At 37.0% G+C, this 21895-nt stretch overlaps 1 protein-coding gene across 10 annotated transcripts in view; it reads right to left on the reverse strand.

The window, feature by feature from the left end:
* The window catches only part of OXR1 (oxidation resistance 1), a 268677-nt gene that overhangs the window by 8503 nt on the left and 238279 nt on the right, over positions 1–21895 (reverse strand). For 6 of the 10 annotated variants that reach the window (XR_011807379.1, XM_038173761.2, XM_027452596.3 and 3 more), the window contains 3 exons: positions 4606–4686; positions 1179–1304; positions 319–471 (listed from right to left, as the gene is read on the reverse strand). Coding sequence is in view for 9 of the 10 variants with exons in the window: in XM_038173761.2 (XP_038029689.1) it covers positions 319–471; positions 1179–1304; positions 4606–4686 (360 nt within the window). In the remaining variant the exon portion in view is untranslated. Of the gene's footprint in view, positions 1–318; positions 472–1178; positions 1305–4605; positions 4687–14772; positions 14896–21895 lie in introns of those variants that run through there. The other 4 variants (XM_027452593.3, XM_027452598.3, XM_072034384.1 and 1 more) reach the window with 3 other exon arrangements.

Consider the following 21895-nt stretch of genomic DNA (forward strand, 5'->3'; position numbering starts at 1 on the left):
CTCAACGTGACCTTCTGGCATCAGAAGTTTAGAGATCATTTCTAGTGTTATAAGTACGTTACAAAAAGAATAGTAAGAGTAAATTCAATAATATTATAAGAGTCACAGTTTGACAGTGAACTAGTATCGTTATAGTATTTCCCAGAACTACAGTATGTCAGAGTACTCCTTGACGGTGAATCACATTTTTTTTAAAAGCCTCTATTGTAACTACTAAGAAGGAAACCATCTTGATACACATAAGTTTTCCTCCTTTCCTTTATAATTCCCAAAATTGGGAATCAATTTTCAGGTTCCAACTTTCACACAGTTTCCTACCTGTCCATCACTGTCCTTGATAACCAACAACACAGGTGTATCTAATCCCAGCATAGTTCGATACAGAGTCTTCAAACTCATGCCATGCTTGGCAGTACTGTAGGCAAGAGTCCATGGATATCCAATAGTCCGCGGTGGAAGAGACTTTGTAAGCTGTTAAGAGGAAAATGACAATCCTTTTACTTATTTATTTTTACTATTTGTAAAAACATACTGCATACCAGTAAAGGCTGATAATATTCTTCTGAGCTACTACAAGCAATCTTAACAGCTAGTTTAAGAAACTCCAGTCAGCCTACAAGTTTCACCCACATTTTCTATCCTCGGTCTCTCAAGGAAGTTTATTCTCCCAGCTCTACCAGTGATCTACAGGAGAAGAATGGTTTCACCACATGAGTACATGTTTGGTAAAGTCTTGAAGTTATCTAAAGACAGTAAAGGCATGTAGTTATTCTTGTATAGCAATACTACATCTCAGTACTGGTATACTACATGTATATTACTCAAGTCAACAGGTAACAAACTGAAGAATAAAAGATGCTTGCTCTCCTGTTCCCATGCCTTTGAACATAACCCTTGATGCAAACCTTCAATAACCATATATAGTGTGATGAGTTTGGACTGGACAATGAGAACTGCAGTGATCACCACACTGTTGTCAAAAAGAATGAAATAGAGGCAATGTTAGCAAGATATATTAAAAGTGTGATAGGAGAAAACTAAAGTTTTTGCTATCAAAGTATTGACATGCATTTGTACCACACAAGGCCTTAAATTATTTGGTGTGTTTTACACTATGCCGTATCATTTGTGAAGCATCAACATACAACACTAAAAAAATCATGTAAGTAAGTAAATACCTTTTCTATATGTTCTGGCTGGAGTAATTCACTGGGATCACTAAGATTTGGCCGGAATGCTTCAGGCTCCAGGTCTGTTTTTATGTTTGTTGCCTGTTTTGAATTTGTATCTTCTCTTGTTGTTATCTACAAAAAGAATCACAGAAAAATAAGTATTTGCAATATCATCAGCAGGGAAGATACAATTTGCAGGTTTAAAACCATGCAGTTACCAATTTATAGTTATGCAGCTCCTTTGAAAGTTAAAAAATCCATTAATTTGATCTAAGCAAGATTGTCACTGTTTCCACTAGCAAGCCAATATTCAACAATATATTAACATTAAATTACACAGTTACCTACTCAGAAAGAAGCCACGGTTTTACGCTAAAATAAATCCTTCAGACAGCTGAAGGAGTCAAATGCTCTTCTGAGGTCAAGGCACACGCTTGCATTTTAATTCCATTGTATCATTCACATTAAATATAATTTAAAGAGCTCAGAAAAGGAATTTAAACTTCAAAATATTAATAAAAAAATCCCAGCAGTTTCTGTATCTTTTTTTTTTTTTTTTTAAGATTAATCTCTGCTGAGATTTTAACCTGTGAAAGTTTCCACATCTCTACTACGTATTTGAAAAGACTGCAGTCAAACACCTTGAGTAAAGCATCTGAATTGAGCTCTAGGAACATTGCTACTTTATGAGCTGATCTTCTAGAGTACTTATGGGAAAAAGAAGAAAGATTTGACAGCTGAGAGGGGTGGGGAGAAGAAAGCAGTAACACTTAATGCTGCATATTGATCTTTGGAGATCTGGTAGAGATGCATTATTCAATTCTCCTGCAGTAGTTTAAAATCCCCTGCCCATACACCTACCCTAATCAGTTGATGACCACCATTTGCTGGAGATGGCACAAGGCCACAAAATGCATCAGATTTCATAAATCACAGCAGTTGTTTAGCTTAGTCTGCATTCATTAGCACTTTCAAGCTAAAATGCTATGCAACAAAAACTAGACCAACTAAGAACCAGTTTTCCTTTTATAAATCTTGCTACAGAAGTAGTTAAAGCTTATTGTGGGAATAGCTTAGTCTGACAAAAGTGCAGGACTGAAAGTTAAGGAAGTTAGCAACATAAACCACTGCAGCAAGACTTATTATAACAGAGATTTAATAAATAAAGAAGCCTTAACAAGAACGAGTACACCTGAAAAATTTAGCAGCCTAAATCAAGTTTCACTAAAGGTCAGACTGAAATATTCAAAGCCTGAATCCTGCAAATTTTAAGGAAATACCTGCCATTTCCAGAACAAAAAAACACCTGTGTTTGCCATATAGCTCATATTAAAAACATACATGACAACTACAGTATTTCATGTACCACTGTGATAAACTTTGCCAAGCCTTTCAGAAAGAACTTTCTTAGTTAACTAAATAAAAGCTAGATAAAAGAAAACACTGGAATACACATAGGAGTATTTAAACAAATATAGCCACCTGGGAGGAAGGCAAGAAAACCCCAGCAAGAAATCCAACCCCATGTTATCACCTTTCTTTCCCTTAAGAGCTATGAAAAAAGTTTCTATCACGAACTCCTGTTACTTAAAAATAGTTGTATATATATGCACTCTAAGTATATGCGTGCAATAACTTAATTGCAACATTAATTCTAAGCTCAAGGAAAGGTACACTTAAAAAGCAACAATCAAGTAAGCAAAAAACTCAGGCCTTCCATTTTTCAGTGGAGGGTGACAACTGTTTCTAGTGTCAACTATGCACTAATTTCTGTGTCCTGAGGAAAAAAAGTATCTGCACTTCTCACATACAAAGATGACACACATATTGCATTTGTGCTATCTATAGAAGATGTTATTTAGTAGCCCAATCTTTTCTACCTTACATACCTCTCATACATCTTACACTGCTTCAACTCTGTAAAAGCCTCAGCAATGTTCAAGAGTACAGCAGAAAGTTTATTCCCTGTTATTCTTCAATATTGATTAAAGCACACCACGCAAACATGAATAATTTGTATTAAAGACTTGTTTTTGTATGAACACGGTAGAGCAACTTTCTAGGAAAAATACTGCTTTGTAGAAGCAGACGTAGAAGGCTATCTATCTGACAGAACCAAGTGCAGCTCTGAACCTGCACATGTATTTCCTGCTCAATTTCCATTAAGCAGACTGACCTATGTGCACATTCCAGGGGCTGCTGCAGTTAGTAACTGTCAGGCTGTCTACACCACAAACCAAAAAAACAGCCTCAGAGCAGAGTCTGGAGCATGCACAGCTTACAGGCTGTGGCCTTCACATCAGCTTTTTCAAGTCAGCTTAAATCTTGAGTTGGGGCATCCCAGGTGAGAGTTATTTGAAAAGAACTGTTGTATTTCCAGGATATTAATACAAAGATTCCCCACCAACACTTGTCAGAGACAACTGTTTTGTTCTCAAATGGGAATTTATCTTCTCTGCAGAATTTTTGATTTTCCTGTAGAAGTGCAGCTTCTGGGTTTATGCTCACTATCAATTTACACAACCTTGCTATTTATAAAATGCTTAGGTAGCAAATTACTAAGTATTAAATAAATTGAAATAAAAGAACTAAGAAGAGATTGCATAATTACATAATGGTTTAAAAAAACAAGATTAAAGTAAAAAAAATAAACATGAAATGAACTTTCTAAAGTTTCAGCAGCCAATTACTACAGGAAAAAACAACTGAGCTCTTAAGAGTTCTATGTTATGCTTTCAATCAGTAAGTTAGATATGATATAAAACTTTGAATTGAGATGTACAACTATCAAACTAAGGAACACCTAAAGAGAATGCAAGTATCAGTTCCAGTCCACATCAGTAAGCCTTCAAAAATCCAAAATAAAATACTGTTTTTGATAAAGGAAGTTCCGTTATCAGCTCCATTTGTATAACCTTTGACATGTTGAACTGCCTCAGTTACCTGCTTGTATAATGCAATAAATACTTACCTATTCCACAGAAGTGAAGCTTCATACTTGCCAAATACTGAGAGATTCTTGATGAATAATCCCTACATAAAATTAAACATCCATGCAACTATGCAACAGTTTTTAGATTCTTCACCTGTTTTGCATTCTTTTTAGGAAAGTTTCTATCTAACACAACACACCAGTCTAAAATGGAAGTTAAAACACATCACTCCAAGCAGTACTGAGAACAAGTTTTCAAATTCTGACAGAAAATTCCTGTTTGAAAGAGTTGGAAGCAATAACTTCATCATAAAGTTACTGCATTCCATCATAGCATTGCACAATTAAATACATCCAAAACAAAGGAATTTTCTGCTGGATCCTTGTAGTGTTGTAGACAAGACAAACCCACTTAATATGGGACTTGCCCTGATCAAAGACACTACAAAGAAAGATGTTTTTAGTATCTGGAGATGGGTTTTAAACTACTGAAGAGTGCACCTGGAGACGTCTGCAGAGTGTGCGCAGTTCTTCGCTATTTAGAGCATCGATCCTGCGGTGATACTCAGCCACTGACACTACCTGAATATGGAGACAGGAAGACAATAATTCCACTGACAGTTGAAGAAAAGTAAAAAGGTAAGAAAGAAAAAAGTGGAGGAGAATAATGAAGGAAAAACGGGCAATGATAACAAACAAGAAGTGCTAAAAGATGTTTGTTTTGGCAAGGACAATGCACACGTAGGCGATTTTAGACTTATGAGTAGACATAGCAAACTTACACATTAAACACCAATGGCACTAGCAGTCTGATGCATCTTAGTGTTCTAGGATGAATGTAGAACTGATAAAGAAGCACAAAGTTACCAGTATCAGGATGTTAAGTTATAAGTCAATCTGAGTTGCATGCCTTAACCCACACTCTACACCCCCAAAGTCCTCTCAAACCTTCTTTACATCCAGATTAAATGAATCCTTTGAACCTGGTTTGCTTTCATAAGCAGAATAACCAGAAGCAAATCTCAGAATCCTTAACAGGTTCTGACTCTTCTATCTGTCAGTAAAGATAGTTAAAAACAAAGGTAGCAGGACTACAGGCCAGTAACCCCCACAATATTTTTATCCTGTACTTTCCATTCACTTCCAAAGCTTCAGGAGCTGCTTGTCCATCACACAGCTGCTCATCAACACATTCACTCCAAATGCCACCTCCATTTTTGCAGGAGGTGTACAGCCAGAAAGCCTTTAGTCAGAAAGCTCTAGAACATGCTGCTCTGGGTGCAACAAGCTGGCTAAAGGACTAAAACAGTCATTTGGATGTAACTACAGCAGATAATGTGATTTTGAGAAAGACTCAAAATCATCATTTATATGAAAGCATCTTAAAACAGCTGGTGAAGAGATTAAATGGATGTCCCATGTAGTAAGAGCATATTAAAAATTTCTAGAGATCCTACCACAGTGCAAAGGAAGATAACCACAAGTCCAGCAGCTCCCCATCTACCTGCCCCTACTACAAGGAGTTTGGCCAGATACTCGCCACTGTCCTGAGTACAGAGCCCAGTCACACATGACTGGCTCTTGAGCAGCGATGGTTCACTCTACCCATGCAACTGCAAGGCAAGGAAAAAGGAATATTTGTAACATCCAGTTTTATAACTGAATAAACTAAACTACTAGCACTCATTTTATGTCCACTACTTTCCATTGTTCTCTTATAAAAGATAAAGAATAGATTGTATTTTGTGCATTCTCAGAGTCAAGTAGTTACATGCAAAACTTTAGAAGTATTCCTCAAGCATACAAAGGATAGCGTAGCTGGATCAATTTATTTGCTGTGACAGTTTGTTACATCTTTACATCATTCTTCCCATCAACCTATAAACTTCTTGCTTTTCATGATGACAGTAAGGACTTGTAAGTCTTATCACTTCTTCAAGCATAGTCTCTACCACATAAGATGTTTAACTTCAAATAGTCTGTGAGTACCTGGTTACTTAAGGAGACTCTTGCCCCAAAAAAACTCATCATGCCTGAAACCATTATATAGATGCCATTTCACATACTGTAATGTTGACTATTTTATAGGCAATGACATCTTGCCTTCAACTTGTCAAATGAATACTCTATCACCATCCTTCCCTTGGGAAATCCTTAGATCACTAAGCAAGAGTGTCAGCACATCTGACGTGTCTGTTCATATGCCATAGGGAAGCCTACAACCTCAAACAGCACACACAAGGTATTCTGACAGATTTCTTACCTAGAAGAAACATATATTTATTTGAGTAAGTATCCCTAATAACATCTCCTTGTCATCCTGAACACATTATGCACTGTCACATTACACTCGGACCTTCATATCTGCCTTGTGGACAAAAGCCTGCATACCACAGAATGACTATGCAGTGACAAACATCACAAAAATCATGTCACGGAATTTCAAACTACAAACAAGAAAATTAGAGGCCTGGAATAGAGGGATCCACCCTCTCAAGTCTAGTTTTCATTTTAAGCATACAGTCCATACTAGCATTCTGAGTAAGCCAAAGGACAAATGTTTCAAGGTTAGCTATTCATCATTATGCGTTTCAGTAGATGGGAACTGGGCTTTAAATGAGTATGTTAAAGTAGCTCAATAGTTCAGCTATAGTGCATGACCTACAAAATGCTTATGGTTCAGGTCATCATCATTTTTTTTTGCTTTACTGTGGACAAAACTATGTATTTCTGAGTTCTGTAGCTCATTTAGTCATGCAATCAGATACATCTTTAAGCTTACTGGCAACTACCTTCCACTAGTTCATCCATAAAGTGAGATGTATCTTGAAAACTGCTACCATTTTGTCTCTGCCAGGTTTGAGGACTGTTTTGAAATGGCAGTAGTCTAATTAGTTAGAAGTTTCCTGTGCTTTACAGTTGGTTTTATCTATACTCTGCTTCTGCAGTGTCCTATTCCGTCAAGATTTCTTCATTTTCCTTCTTTATAACCATATTAGTCCTCCATTCAGTTTCACCACATCAAATAAATTGGTTATTTCTTCCCTTCCCCATGCCTCTGTACTGGCTGTCTACTATCCTGATCTATGCAGAAGATACTTCCTACCTCATTCCACTTTGAGCTTTTACTTCCTCACTCACACTCTGTTAGAAATACATGGAAACCATGAAAGACAAGGGCAGTTTCATATGCATCATACTGCACTCTGGTTTTCAGTACAGAATGTTTCTTTGTACTAAAATTCTTTCATTTTGGGCAGACAGTAGTAGATGCCATTTATCTGTATTTCACAAAGGCTTTTAACACTGTGCTGCCTTGCAGTCAAATCAGTTATGTCTTGAGCATATGAAGACAAAACCGAAAAATTGCCTGGATTGCTGGGCTCAAAGGGCTGATGCTAGTGATTCAAATGTTAGCCACTGATAAACCATGGGAGTCACTAGTATTCTGTATTGTTTAATCTGCTCAGTAGCAATGAAAATATGCACCCTCAGCAAGCTTAGGAAGGACCAAACTCTAGGGAAAGTCCTCAATGCACTGGAAGGAAGGGGAAGAGCTGATAATGACGCAACAGAAGCCTCCTGACATCCCTCATCTCTCCAGCTGCTTGAAGTTGAGTAGCAGCAAAGACCCACCTGGACCAGAACAACCCCATGTGGCAGTACAGGCTGAGGGCTGGCTGACTGGACAGCAGCTTTGCAGGAAAGGAGTAAAGGCCAAGGAGAGGTGGGATCTGGTGTCTTGGTAGGCAGAGTGTTTAACAGTGGCCGCTTGTGAAGATGAAGGCTAATCATGTTCCAGGTGGCAAATGAAAGAGCAATGCCAAAGGTCAAGAAAAATGATTACTCCCCTGTTAGGGAAGCTTGTGAAGCTGCACATGTAATGTTGTGCCTACTTCTGTCTCCTTCAGTCCAAGACAGATTGACACACTGCACAGAGCCCACTGGGGGTAGTGATTAGGGATGGAAACATGATACACAAGGACTATCTGAGGGAGCTGGTTTGTTTAGCCTGGAAGAGACAATACTAACAGATAACTTGATTCCTTTGTTGTGCTTCCAATCTGGGCACTAAAAGGATGGAAGGCAATAGTTACAAGGCACAACAAGGCGAATTCTTATCAGATGAAAGAAATAATTCTTCACAGTGGAGATGATTAACTGACTGACACTGGCTTCCAAGGAAAATCACAGTATCTCCATCCTTGCTGGCTTTCAAATACTGAGCAAAGTCCAGAGAAAATTTAGATAAGTTCTTCTGCATTCAAGTCATTAAGCTTGAAAGGATAAAGCTATCAAAATTCCAGTACAGACCACGTCCTTACACAGAAGTTGCCAGTATGCCCCAAATTGTCTTGATCTAGGTACTCTGCCCAGGATTAAAGTGCAGACCTACCTATGTGAAATTGCTGTGTGATTTACTGCACTCTTCACTATGCCAGCATCCAGATTACTGGACACTTAAATTTACTTTGAGGGTCAGAAAGTGTTCCTGAAGAACCCTCTGCTGACTCTTTAGCTATATACTGTTTCAAAAAGAATGAAGGCAGAGACAAGAACAGCTAAATCTCTCATGGTTAAATTGGGCACTGGTTGGTATAGACTGAAGCAAAGAAAATGTACAACTGGGAGGTTAATGTTTCAGGACAAAAGAGATTCTGTAGCCTCTATTCTAAACCAATACTGTTGAGAAAATATGGGTAAGTTGTACGACCAGTGCGAATGCTTTTCAGCTTGACTTCATACCAGTTATGAGTTAACCACTCAGTAAAACATACAGGAGTTTGAATATTTAATGCTGTTAAGTCAAAAAGAGGGTTTACATACTAACTGTCCAACTTAGCAGGGGACTTAGGATTGTCCTTCTAGAGAAACTCATGTTTTGCAACACTGCTTTTCTGAAAGTATGTCAGAGGACCTCCTCTTGCAAGATATGCTGGCACACCCAAAAAGCAAAGCACAAATGATAGATCCTAATATGGAACTTATTAGTCCATTAGCAATCCACATGAATATCCAGTTACAATTGTTTGAATGCCCTTGAAGGACAGTTTGCCACATGCACAGTGACACATCAACACTTCCAGCCACTGGTTGCATATAGCTGCAATATAGTGCTGTAAAAAAGCACACTGTTTACACCAAGGAGGGAAACCTCTACCAGTTTAATGAAGTAAAGTGACCAACACACGCACCTGATGTGTTTGCTAATACCACTGTCTAACTGCTGCTCTCAAACCAAGTACAGCCGAACTTTCGGAGCTAAAAAATAGCTGAAACGATGTTCTCTGTCTTATCAGAGCTGAAAAGTGCTTCTGAAAGGTAAGAATGGAGAAGGTGTAAAAGTCCTAAGCAGTTTTCTTCAGCATCAGTTATCTATACTCTCATGATTATCTGAATATGAAAGAGAATGAAAGCTGAACAATTATACTCTGAACGTTAGTACATCTGCTCAAAATCAGGTGAACTGAAAGCTTCTTTGTGAACAGACTCCAGAATGCTTCACAAATTGTGCCAAGTTATTTGATTAAAATAAAAATGAAATCAATGTAATTTTATTAAACCCTTTACAAGTTACTCCAAACTATCAGTCCACTACTAATTCATTAGTAACTGGAGAAAGGTAAGAAAGTATCAAACACTTTATAAAGGCTGCAAATAGGTTACAATGAAAATAAAAGGTACATTCATGAACCAAATGCTGTTAGGAAATATTTTAAGAGAAAAACTTTGTGTTCCTTTTTTCAGACAAATTTAGCATCCTCTCAAAATTCTAAGATGCTGCCTGAAAGGAAGCAATATTGAAGCAGTCTTCTGTTACAAAAAGGAGTATTTATGATATATTAACTGCATTAAAATAATGTATTAATACATAGCAATTACTACATTAGATAAACATTATGTATCATTCTGAAAAAAAAAAAATAAGGCAAATTTAATTTATGTTAATGAGAAAAAAATCCCTGCATAAATGTTTCCATGTGCCTCCTTACAGATATATGTACCTATTTCACTAAACTGAGGCTAACATCAAAAATTTAGCTGCATCTATCACAAAGTTTACCTGCTCATACCATCAGAAGTGTTCCTACATATCTTCTGAGGTAGGACCCATAATATAGATCACAGATGGAAATGACTGTAGATGCAAGTTAAGCCCTTTACTAAAGGAAAAGTTTAGAAAACAGATAAATTGAAAGAAAAAAAATTGAATTCCGATAGCTTTTGAGAGCTATTGGAATAGTTTGGACAGCTATTTGAGAGCTATTGAGAACCATGGCTCTGGACCTGCCTATGGCCATGCAAGTCAGCTCAGGAAGCAGGTGTGGCTGCAGAGTGAACCCATCTGAGTCGTTTTCAGCCAAACCAGCTTCCTGTCACTGCTGATGAAGAGGAAGAGCTAGCCATTTTAGGCAAAGGAGAGGAATCAGAGAATAGCAGCAGTCCACTAAACTGGCAGGCACTGCTGTTCTCTTTAAAACTGGCCGTCTCTAAGAGCTGTTCTGCATACCAGGATATTTTCCAGAGCTGTGACAGAAGAGCTTAGTATCTTACAAGACAACAGCATTTGCCTTGTGATCAGTACAGTCTCCACAGCACCACGGGACAGACTGTTAAGTATCTGCTTTGACATAATAAACATGTATTGAAGAAAAATTAAAAGTTTCACAATAATCAGAATTAATAAATTCACTTGAGAAGAATGCAATCAAAGCCTTAAGCACAGTGCTTACAGCAACTCTCGAAGCCTTTATAACAAACTGTTTAAGATATTAGAAATCATTACTTTGAGAAAGATAATGCCAGCAAGAGTTAAAATTAACAGGAAAACATTAAATAAACCTTAGGATGTCTGTGCAAAGAGTTAAGAATCAGATTTATGAATATTAGAGATGTCATGCAAGTTGACTCATTTTGTCAAAGAATCTAAAATTTAAGAAAAGAAATTAGCATTATTACCAACAAAACCTAGATCTTCTGACCCAGTTGATTTATCTTGCAAATAATTGAAGGAAGTTTCAGAACTAGCAAGTAAAAGAAACCAGAGTTTCAGTTATCTAAACCAAAGCACCCAGTACCTGACCTCAAGCTGCCATTCCAGAACTGTAGAATGGTTTTGGTTGGAAGAAACCTTGAAGATCATCCAGCTCTAACCTCCCTGCCATGGGCAGGGACATCTCCCACCAGACCAAGTTGCCCAAAGTCCCAATCAGCCTGGTCTTGAACACTTCCAGGGATGGGACATCCACAGCTTCTCTGGGCAAATTGGTCCAGTGCCTAACCACCCTCTGAGTGAAGAATTTCTTCCTAACAGCTATTCTAAGTCTACCTGCTTTTCTAGGCCCATTTCTTCCTTGTGCTGAATGCAGGGCTCCAGGTGGGGTCTCAGAAGAGCAGAGCAGAGGCGGACAATCACCTTCCTCGCCCTGCTGGCCACGCTGCTTTTGGTGCAGCCCAGGGTATGGTTGGCTTCCTGAGCTGTAGGCACACATTGCCAGCTCATGCTGAGCTCACCAACCAACACCCCCAGGTCCTCCTCCTCAGGGCTGCTCTCAACCCATTCTCCACCCAGCCTGTATTTATGCTTGGGATTGCCCCAACCAAGGTGCAGGACCCTCAGGCCCCTCTGGATGGCATCCTGTCCCTTCTGCATGTCAACCGCACCATGCAGCGTGGTGTCATCACTGAACTTGCTGAGGGTGCACTCGATCTCACCGTCCACATCACCAACAAAGATGACAAACAGTGCCAGTTGCAAAACTGACCCCCAAATATAAATATAAAATCTGATCACACCATGGAGATATCCTCTCAGGTGTGAGAACATAGTGTATTATAACATGTGTCATACGTGTTTAGAAGTAGATAACTGAATCCCACCCTAGTTGTGGAAAGCTTTGCCCTTTTTCATCAGAAAAGCTACAGAATCAACTTCGGATTGCATAGACCATTAAATGCACACAAAATATAGGCCTCTAATACCCACATATTTTCTTTCAATTTACAATCAACCTTTTCAAATCTTTATCTGCTTCTGAACTGCACTTGTAGTGAGGCCTAGTATTTCACAAGTATTAATACACGTACTCTAAGTTAGGACACTGGGTATGGCACACACCTGATCAGGACAAGGTTCAAGGCAATAATCACTATAAGAAAGTACTGGATTGCACTCTTTTTTTTTTTTTTTTCCCCCAATATACTCAGATCACTTCATTACTATAATTAATAAAACTGAGTATAGAAAACTGCCTTCTGAAGATCATTGGATTAATGTTCTGGCATCCACAGGGGTGAGCACTAACTTCTCATCTTTCATGTGTATACTCTTATTAACACATCCCCAGAACCTAAACATAGCCAAAGAACTACACCCTCAGCTTAGCAGCTTATTGCTTACACATCAAGAACACACCAAGCCTGTTGGAGTTTTAAGAAGTGTTTGGACAATGCTCTCAGTCATATGGTCTGAATTTTTGGTAGACATTCTGTGGAGCCAGGAGTTGGAGTCAATGATCCTTGTGGGTCCCTTCAAACTGGGGATATTCTATGATTCTATGAAGAATCTCAGAATTTTTGCAAGTCAAGACATTCAAACCATTAAAACCAGAATTATTTTAATGCCCTTTGCATTGTATTTTCAGAATATAAAAGACAAAGGTAAGGTTTTAGTGGTTTTATCCCCTTTGGCTGCATCCCCTATAGAAGCACTGCAAAGCATTCCAGCCATGACAGGCATTTCCCAAAGGCAGCAAATTCACCTTTTGTTCTCTTGTATTGCCTGGTGTCCTTTGTCTGAAGTGCTTTGATAGAAGAATGGCTGCCTACATTTCTGACATTCTAGAAACTTACCATCATAGCTTCTATTGCAGTACAATGAAGAGTTAGTAACAAACAGATTTACTAAAAATTGGGAAGCATATTTTGAAGTGGGAGCATGATGATTTGGTTGGTCATTAAGACTGATTTCTTACCCTAGGAAAGCATCAGATGCCTTAAATGCCTGGTCTAAGTTTACTCTATCATGTATACTAAAGACCTTGTAGGTAAATAAACCCAGATGACTTATACCTAATTCATACTTTTATTATAGTTGCTGGACCAAACAGAATGATATGTTATTTCACATCAGCTGTGTCTTCATTTGAATTTCAGATGAACAAACAAAACATTTAGTCAAAAACTACATATTTGCTGCCAGTCTGACATGCTTCCCACTGTCTCACACAACACAAGTAATGGTTCCAACACTCCTCCTCTCTTTTCCATAGGAAGGTTACACTGTCACATTAGCTTTATGATCATTCATTGAAGGTAAAAAAATACAGAGTAACTCGTTGATATAATAAGATTTGTAAGATATATTCATTCTGTAGTTATTTCTACACCCCTTTTTCTGATTAGACCTGTTTTATACATGAAAAAAAACTGTTTTCTAGCGAAGAAAGATTCTCCTTATATTGTCAACCTCTCCATAGGAAAGGTTCTCAAAGTTTAACCTCTCCATACAAGTCAGTTACTATTGCTCTAGAGTAGTTGTTAGAGTAGTTGGACTCTGGCTAACATGAAATGTTGGTCCTAAAGGAAATACTTGTAACAAAGAATAAAACTTTTTTATTTTTTTAAATAAGCTGGGCAAGAAGCATCCATATCTATATTTAAATAATACCCTTGTTAACCTTCAGATACTCTGCAGCAGTGTAAAAGGTATGCTTGAATTATGTTTGAGTTAATTCAGCTATTGTACCTCTATTCTATAGAAAAGTAAGAGCCTATTCTTTCAGAAAAATGTTCTTAGTCAGGAATGCATTTAGAGAAACAATCATTGCCATGTGACATGATTTAATATTCTGCAAGTAACCTGATTACAAATAAAGACAAAAATAAAAATAAAAAAGCGAAGTCAATAGCACCTGCAAAAGACACACGCACCAGAAACCAGAGATCTACAACTCTTACAAAGAAGGTGAAAAGCTTATCAGAATCTGAATTATATATCTCCAGATCTGCTGTCTGGTAAAGCACAACAAGTATATTGTCAAGATCGCTTCCTCCCTATTCCCAAGATGTTACTGCTTTGCAAGTCTCACTGAGAACTATTTTATTATTATTATACAAATTTAAGCCTTTCTGGGGTAAACAATGCAGTACAAATAGTTAATTCCATAGATTTAGTGAACCGTAAAAACAGTGGCATATCCTCACTCCCCTTTCTTATAAAAGTATGAGAGGGACATGGGACTACAGCACTTTTCTCCATCAATTCAGAACTGTTAGAAGATCTTCATATGGTTGAATGACTTCTGAGAAGCTATAACCAAATAGCAGCTTGGATTTATAGCTTTCTAAGTAAATGTCAATGGAATCTACTGTTCAATATATTTAGCTATAAAGCAAATTGTTGCTGAAATAAGATGAATTACTCAAAAAGGGGAAAAAATAAAAACCAATAAAATTCAAACTGCTAAAATTCCGTAACCTTCAAAGTAGTTTCTCTTAACTAGTACCAATGAAATATGAGGAATTAAATTATGTACATGAAAACTGCGAAAATCTGACTTAGCATCCTGTTCACACATTCAAAATTTAAACTTCCAGAAACTGCCTATGCACCATACCATTAAGAGAATGCAATACCAGAAATGAACATACTGTGCTGAAAATTACCAGAGCATATTTATGATTAACTGGCTGATGCTTTCCTCCCTTCTTCCCATACCAGAGCCGAGACATTTCCCTTCTAAAAATAAAACGAGACTAAAAATCATTCAAGGCTGTTTGAAAGCATTCTCTCTACCTGCTGTCAGTTCCAGGCACAGACAGAGCCCCACAATGGTGACAGGATAGGCTGCTAGAGGCACAGATTTGACTGACGTGGCTGGGAACAAATGAACAAGTGTACAGTAGGGGGGTTGCATCCCAAATGATGACGGTAGAGAAGAAGAAAGGTTTCCTGTATTCAAGGGTGGTTGCAGAGCACGAGTTTGTTGAAAAGGCTAGAATATTTAAAGATACAGAACTTCATTTTTTTTGTATGCAGTACTTAAAAATACAAAATAAAGAGCTGCTTGTGAAATTGTTATCCTAGTATTCATTAACAAATTTGCACTCCACAGTAAAATAAGTTTGTCTTTCTATTGCTCGTAATTCTGTATAGACTCATTTTTTTTTTTGTTTGTTTGTTTGTTTTCTTAGACTCCAGGACAGGTTAAATAATAGTCAGTAATCTATAAATGTGTGTGCATATGTAATATATTAAAGGTTACAGCATTCAGGATGCAAAACTCTCCACATTTCTCAGAATCATGTTTTCTTTTTTCCTTAAGGAAGGAACGTTTATCTAATCAGGTGTGTTCAGCAGTAATATGTGCAGCATGCACCCCTTTGAGAACTTCCTTGTAGCAGCACTTGCAGGCTTTATTCCCCCTCCCCAAAACACCCAGTGCTCCTAGTTCTAGATTAAAATACTGAATAAGCAGAGGTAGTGGCAAGCAGCAGCATAACATTAAACACTGATCACTTCTGCTATTGCACCGATCTAAAAACCAAGATGCCTAAGCAGAGGAAACCAGCAGCAGAGCTCAAGTACACAGCAAACAGCACTGAAACTCCTCACCTTGCTCTAGTGTCTAACAATGTAATTCAGAATGATAAAGTGTTTCTTCTCCGTAAAAGCTTTCTTAGGAGCTGGTAACTCTGAAAATCAATTTGTTCTGACTTAACTTTCTTCTTAGCAATTCTCTTATGAACATTTTTATCAGGGGCCCATTCAAAACTGAAAATTGGGAAACTCATACAATAACATACTGAATGTGTATCTAGTGTAAGATTCAAACAAACCATACACCCATTTATTATGTTTTTAAAATCAATAAGAGCCAATACTGAAGTAAAGCAACAAACGCACTGCATAGACTTAATTAAAACTGCTTCAGATGAGATAATTGCAATAAATACAAGAAAAGCTACAAAAATAAATCAGCCAGGCCAAACTCAAAGGAATGGAAAGTATGCAGAAAATCTATTTCAAACTGCCTGTTGAGATGCATCTTCTGAGCCAAAAGAGAAAGCTAGCCACATAACTAACTCCCCCTCAGCTTATTTTAGCATTGTTTTCCTCCCTTCCCTCCTCCCCCCCCAAAAAAAAAATAAAATTAAAAAAGCGAAGGGGGGAGGAATTACCTAGGAATTTAGGCCATCATATATTTTTTTTTATTCTAGTACACTGAATATATATTTTAAATCTTAACTCAACTTACTAGGATGTAGTAAGTTGAGTTAAGCTACTACAGCTTCTAGTTAAAGCGGCTCCCACCCAGAGCTTCTCAGAAGGATTTTTAAAATTTTCTCAAAACAGGAGAGCCATAAACTTGCTTGGTGAGATCTGAAAGCCTATTTTTTTCACCTGATTATATTTGCAAAGTTTAATGGGAATAAATGCACTAGTAACTTTTTCAAATCAGACCTCCTGCCCATCTGTTTTGATGTTCAGGCTTCCAGCAGCAGCAGCATCTCCCAAGAATGGAGCTGCCGTGTAGCTGAGAGTATCTGTTGGAGGGGGAAGGCAGGTCAGGATAGCATCATCATCACGAAACAGTAATAAGAGTGACCAAAGCTTTCTCTTGTGATTCTTGATCTCCACCCAGCCCCTTAACGCTTTTTCCAGACTGGTGGAAGACAAATTCATGTTAGACAAAAAAAAGCCCATGCAGGGATCTCAGAACCTGAGAGTATCTCCTAATTAAAGACAAAAATAAACTGCCCTTTTATTCTTTTCTGCATTTGTGGGTTATACTGCTGATCTGATAAATTGAATCAGAAACTCATCTTGTTAATACATTCCTTCATAAGTTCATAATTAATAAGATTCCAGAGAGATGGAATATTAACTCAGACCTAACGTAACTGCAGAACAGCAGCATGCATTTAAGAGCAGGCCTATTTGCTACCTAGACAACAGAACAAAACAAAGTGCATCTAATTACACTGAATATTAATCTTGTTATTGTCATTGTTAGTTTGTAACTAAGCCAAACATCTCTATACAATCAATGTTCAAGCCAGAAGCATATAGGCCTTTCAGCAATTGTTGTACACAATGCTGGTTTTCCTAATAAACCGATCTGTCCTAAATTAAAAAGTAACAGAAAAATGTGAGTACAAACCAACACCATTTATGAAATGTCTTATTTTTACTCCAGATCAGTTTATAGCTTTGCCATATCACATTTAAAGTTACCAGTTTACAAGATCTCATAACCTAGAAACAGGATAACAACTACAGCAACTCCTTATAAACTTGTGTAGGAAAAAAATAGGATACAGGGTGTGAAACATCGTTGCAGTCTGGCTAGATGGCGTCATTCTGTTTCTCTCTGTAGCTAACACAACTTCTTACTACCAAAGAGACAGAAAAGTTGCGATGTTGAATTTTACAATCCCTGTATTTAATATGCACACATTTTTAAATCAATATTACATTAGTAAAAAGACTCCTCTTAAGTGAACAAGGTTAGTCCTGAGAGATACTGGGGAGTGTTTTTTGGGAAGGAATTGCTTGTTTTAGCAATTCCTGTTAATTTCCACAGTATGCTGCTTTGTAGGGGACCATTTCATGATGAAAAGCCACACGTGTGTTACCCTGAAGATAAGACAAACATCCCTAAGCAATTCCCAGGAAGATTATATGAGGCATACCCATGAAATAAGATTGTTTCTAGAATTTAATACTTTAATTCCAGAAGCAATCCTGAAAATTGAGCAAAACATATAAATCACAGGAACCAGACTGGATGACTTTAAGTGCCTCAATGCAATTCACAAGTCATTTGCATTTCTGACTGACAAGCTGAAAGCTTGTTTTTATGATGTTGTATTGCCTTGTCTGGGAACAAACAAACAAAAATCAATAAACAATGACATTAATTTCACTTTCAGTGACATATCTACTTTTATATGTATATTTTAAAGAGATGGGGTTGCTACTTCCTAACATCAAACAGGTGTATTTCAATGATTACAGTTTTTATGCACAAGTGTTCAAGAACTTCAGAATTACAAAGGCACCTAACTCAGTTGCTTGATCTTTTGCAGAGATTCTGCTAGGTGAAAGAAAGGCAGTTTACAATTTTCATAATAGAAAACATACAGAATATAGCTGAATTAAGAGGTCTGATTTATCTTCTTTAATAGGAGGTAGGCAGGTTCTACTTTGTAAAAAAAAAGCCTCTCAGATGACTGCAGAAACTGTCCTGAGTTCAGAAACAACGAAGTTAGTGCCATTAAAAAAATAAAGCAGGTATTGGTAAATACCTAAGTAAAATAACTACTTTTGTTCTAGAACAAGCAGATCTTTGCAAAAAGTTATGGCAACAAAGGTGTTTCAGTGCATGAACTAACAGGTAAAGCTGATATGGGATTATGGTTAACTGAGGTCTGATTTTTCTCCCTTTCTGCCTATACAAAACACACCAAACAACACAATAGCCAGCTTCGGTGGTATCCTGCACAACAAGGAATGGCACAGCTTCTTAGTTGGCTGATAGTGTTTTCTTAAGAAAGGAAGTCTAATTTAAGAAGTTATCCCTTGTTTCCTTTCAACAGTTTAGGAAAAAATAAGAAGGCATTTCCCCATCCAAAGATTTCCTCTGGATTTCCAGAGGCACTCTGAAAGCCAGAGTCACAAAAGCACAAGATTTTTAGTTGCATGATTCTGCTTCATGTCTCAGAAGAGAGACTATCCTAGTTCTCTCTAATAGATACATGAAATAACTATCAGTTACAATTCTACATAAGTGATTCCAATTACTGAAGGACAGTTTTATGTACTGAATTACATCCAAATTTTCCCTTACAAATTATAAGGGGTTTCAGAATAGATTAGAGAATATAAATTGTAAGGAAAAAAAGTGTCCTAAGCATGAAGTTGAGATTTTTACAATATTTATTCAAGCTAATTGCAAAAGCAAGAAGAGCTACTTGTCCTTAGGAAAGGCATCACATTATGTTTATGGCCACCAACCTCTTCAATCACAAAAAATAATTTAACACTTTTAGTACTGCACACCTGCAGAAGTTCATAAGAATCTCATTGTCCAGACCAAGTGCAAAGCCTATTAAATATGCTTTTTAGTGACTCATGCATAGTGACATACCTATAATTTCCAAACAGACAACACATAACATAAAACCACACTATGAGAGTGTATTGTGTATAGTAGTTAGATGACTAAGAGACAGCATTTCAAGAAACATTGCGAAAATACTCCTATTTTGAGGACTGTTAGTGGCAGGCATCATATGATCACACCACATTTTAAAATGTAAGACATAGCAGGCAGCTATTTCGCTCAAAATATAGGGCAGGGAGCTAAAACAAATTTATAGGAAAAATGCTATTAAGTATACAAAAATGTAAGCCCTATTTAAGGAAAGAGCAATGCACACAGAAACAGAAAGATTCGTTTTAGTATAGTAGTGTTATAGGGTACGGTCCAGATCCAGTAGAAAACTTAAGCACCTATATCCAATATTCCAAACCTGAAAATACTGAAAATCTATTGTCTGACCCAGGGACAATCACTATTTGTGACCATCATTCTTCTACAAAAACACAAACAGAATTTCTGAACACTCCATTTAGAGGTAATGATTGTGAAATGCAAGACTAGAACACATCCAAAAAAAATCAGGAAACTGGGAAAACTGGCTGCAAACATCTGTCAACTCATGCTTCACTTTGAAAGCTGACATCTAGACGGCTTCAAATCAGACGGGCTTTCTGTATTTTCTAAACAACTGAGCCAGTTACCAACTACTGTAAGAAGAGCTTTCAAGTTCTCTGACAATGAGCTTCCTGTTTTCAGGATTCTTATTTAGTATTTAGATTTATATAGATCTGAAGCATGGCGATCTTGGATAATAGCAATTAATGACATCTGATGACAGGGGGAAATATGTGAAGGAAATCAACACTTTATCCAATCCACTGTTCTATTATAAAGTAATTCTTCTGTTTACTTAATGGATCTAAGATTTAAGTAGGAACCAGTTTCCTTAAGTGATTTCTTCACAACTGCATAAAATGAAGTGTCTTCAACATCTCACAAATATTCAGCTCTGTCTGTACTGAGTAATTTTATTTTGTGTCCGTACTCCGGTTGATGACCAGAGATCTGATTTTTCAGCATAAGTTCTGTATTTCCAATATTGCATAATGACAGACACTTAATTGTGGTACCTCACATATATACTGTTCCAGAATCAAATCTAGAAACCTCTGAAGAGATCAATTAGTCTTTTAGTTAGATATAAAGAAAACGTACAAAAATTGTATAGTAAAAACTGCACACAGGAAAGCACAAATCACATAATTCCTCCTTTATGCACCCTTTCTTACTCAAATAATCATTTCAGTCGTTTCCCTTCGAATGCCTTCCTCCTTGCTCTATGTTCTAAAAACATTGGGATTTCCTTTTTATCTAGCAATACCAGAAGCGTTAAAACCTTTTCTTGAAAGTTAGCTTCAGTTGACTATTCTCTCCAAATATGATTCATTGATCCCTTAAAGGTCTCAGCAGATAGGGCCTTATTTATGCCTCACTTTCAAAGAAAAATATTTGAGTTTATCAGCAACTTTCACAAGCAGCATCTTGAAATGCATACAAGTTCAGTGGAATGTAAGCACTCCAACTCTGCACTAGAACCCTAATATGGTTAAAAATATTTTACATGCATACTTGTTTTCCAAGTCTTTTTCCTCCAGTCAACTTCAAACTGCTGCCTGCCATTTCATATAGGAAATGCAGTAGAAACAAATCTGTCAAGATTTTAAAACTCATGCTAGGTAACAGATAGTAGAACTGGAGTTTCTGGCATACAAGAATCAGACTGCCAAATCAGAAAAGTTGCAGAAATCCTCAAGAAAACTTACAGATATGATGTATAGTAGGTAATGTACATCTTAAAATGTAGGTAACATACATCTGTAACATGCGCTCCGTTCTTTTTTTTTTTAAACGAATTGTATACATAATGCAAAAAAAAAAAAAAACATTTATTATTCTTTACAGTGAATGTCAACAACACATCTTTCATGAAGAAAAGCTCTCATGCAGCCATATGAAACTATTAGCAATTTATTTTTTTTTTTATTTATTTTTTTTTTTTTTACAGATATAACAAAGTAGTTGCATGACTTGAAAACTCATTTTTGAGCCAGGCTTTGGAGACTGCACATTTCAAACAATTTTTCCTCTCCACTCATCTCTAGATTCTTCAAGCTTAAGACCAGTCCTTAACATTTACAGCACTGTTATTGGCACCAAAATGATATTAAGGCATCAGCAAGTAAGAGCAAGTACCTTAATTCATTACTACTTCATTAATTCCTATACATATTTATATTTGTCCTGCTTAGCTGCCAGCCAGGATAAACCACAACAATATTATATAAAACTTAAAAAGAAAACAAAAAAAATACACCATTAAGTACCAACAGAAGTTGCTTCTGAGTTGCAGCTCAACAGAAACGCTCAGCTTGCTTTCAAAGCTGGTTACATTTAAATGTAAGAACAAAATGCATTTTGGAAAAAAAACTTTGTTTATCAACAGTCTTCCAAATAGTAATAACTCTTTGTGCTAACATATGGAGAGAACCAATAGCACTTGAATCACTACACTCTAAACAAAAAATAAAAAATATTGCCGCGATAAATACAGCCTGAAATCTCCATGGCTCAGTACAGATCGAATATCCTCCCCTATCCCCCACCAAACAAACAAACAAACA

The sequence above is a fragment of the Anas platyrhynchos genome, chromosome 2 (assembly GCF_047663525.1).
Source record: "Anas platyrhynchos isolate ZD024472 breed Pekin duck chromosome 2, IASCAAS_PekinDuck_T2T, whole genome shotgun sequence".
Lineage (NCBI taxonomy): Eukaryota > Metazoa > Chordata > Aves > Anseriformes > Anatidae > Anas > Anas platyrhynchos.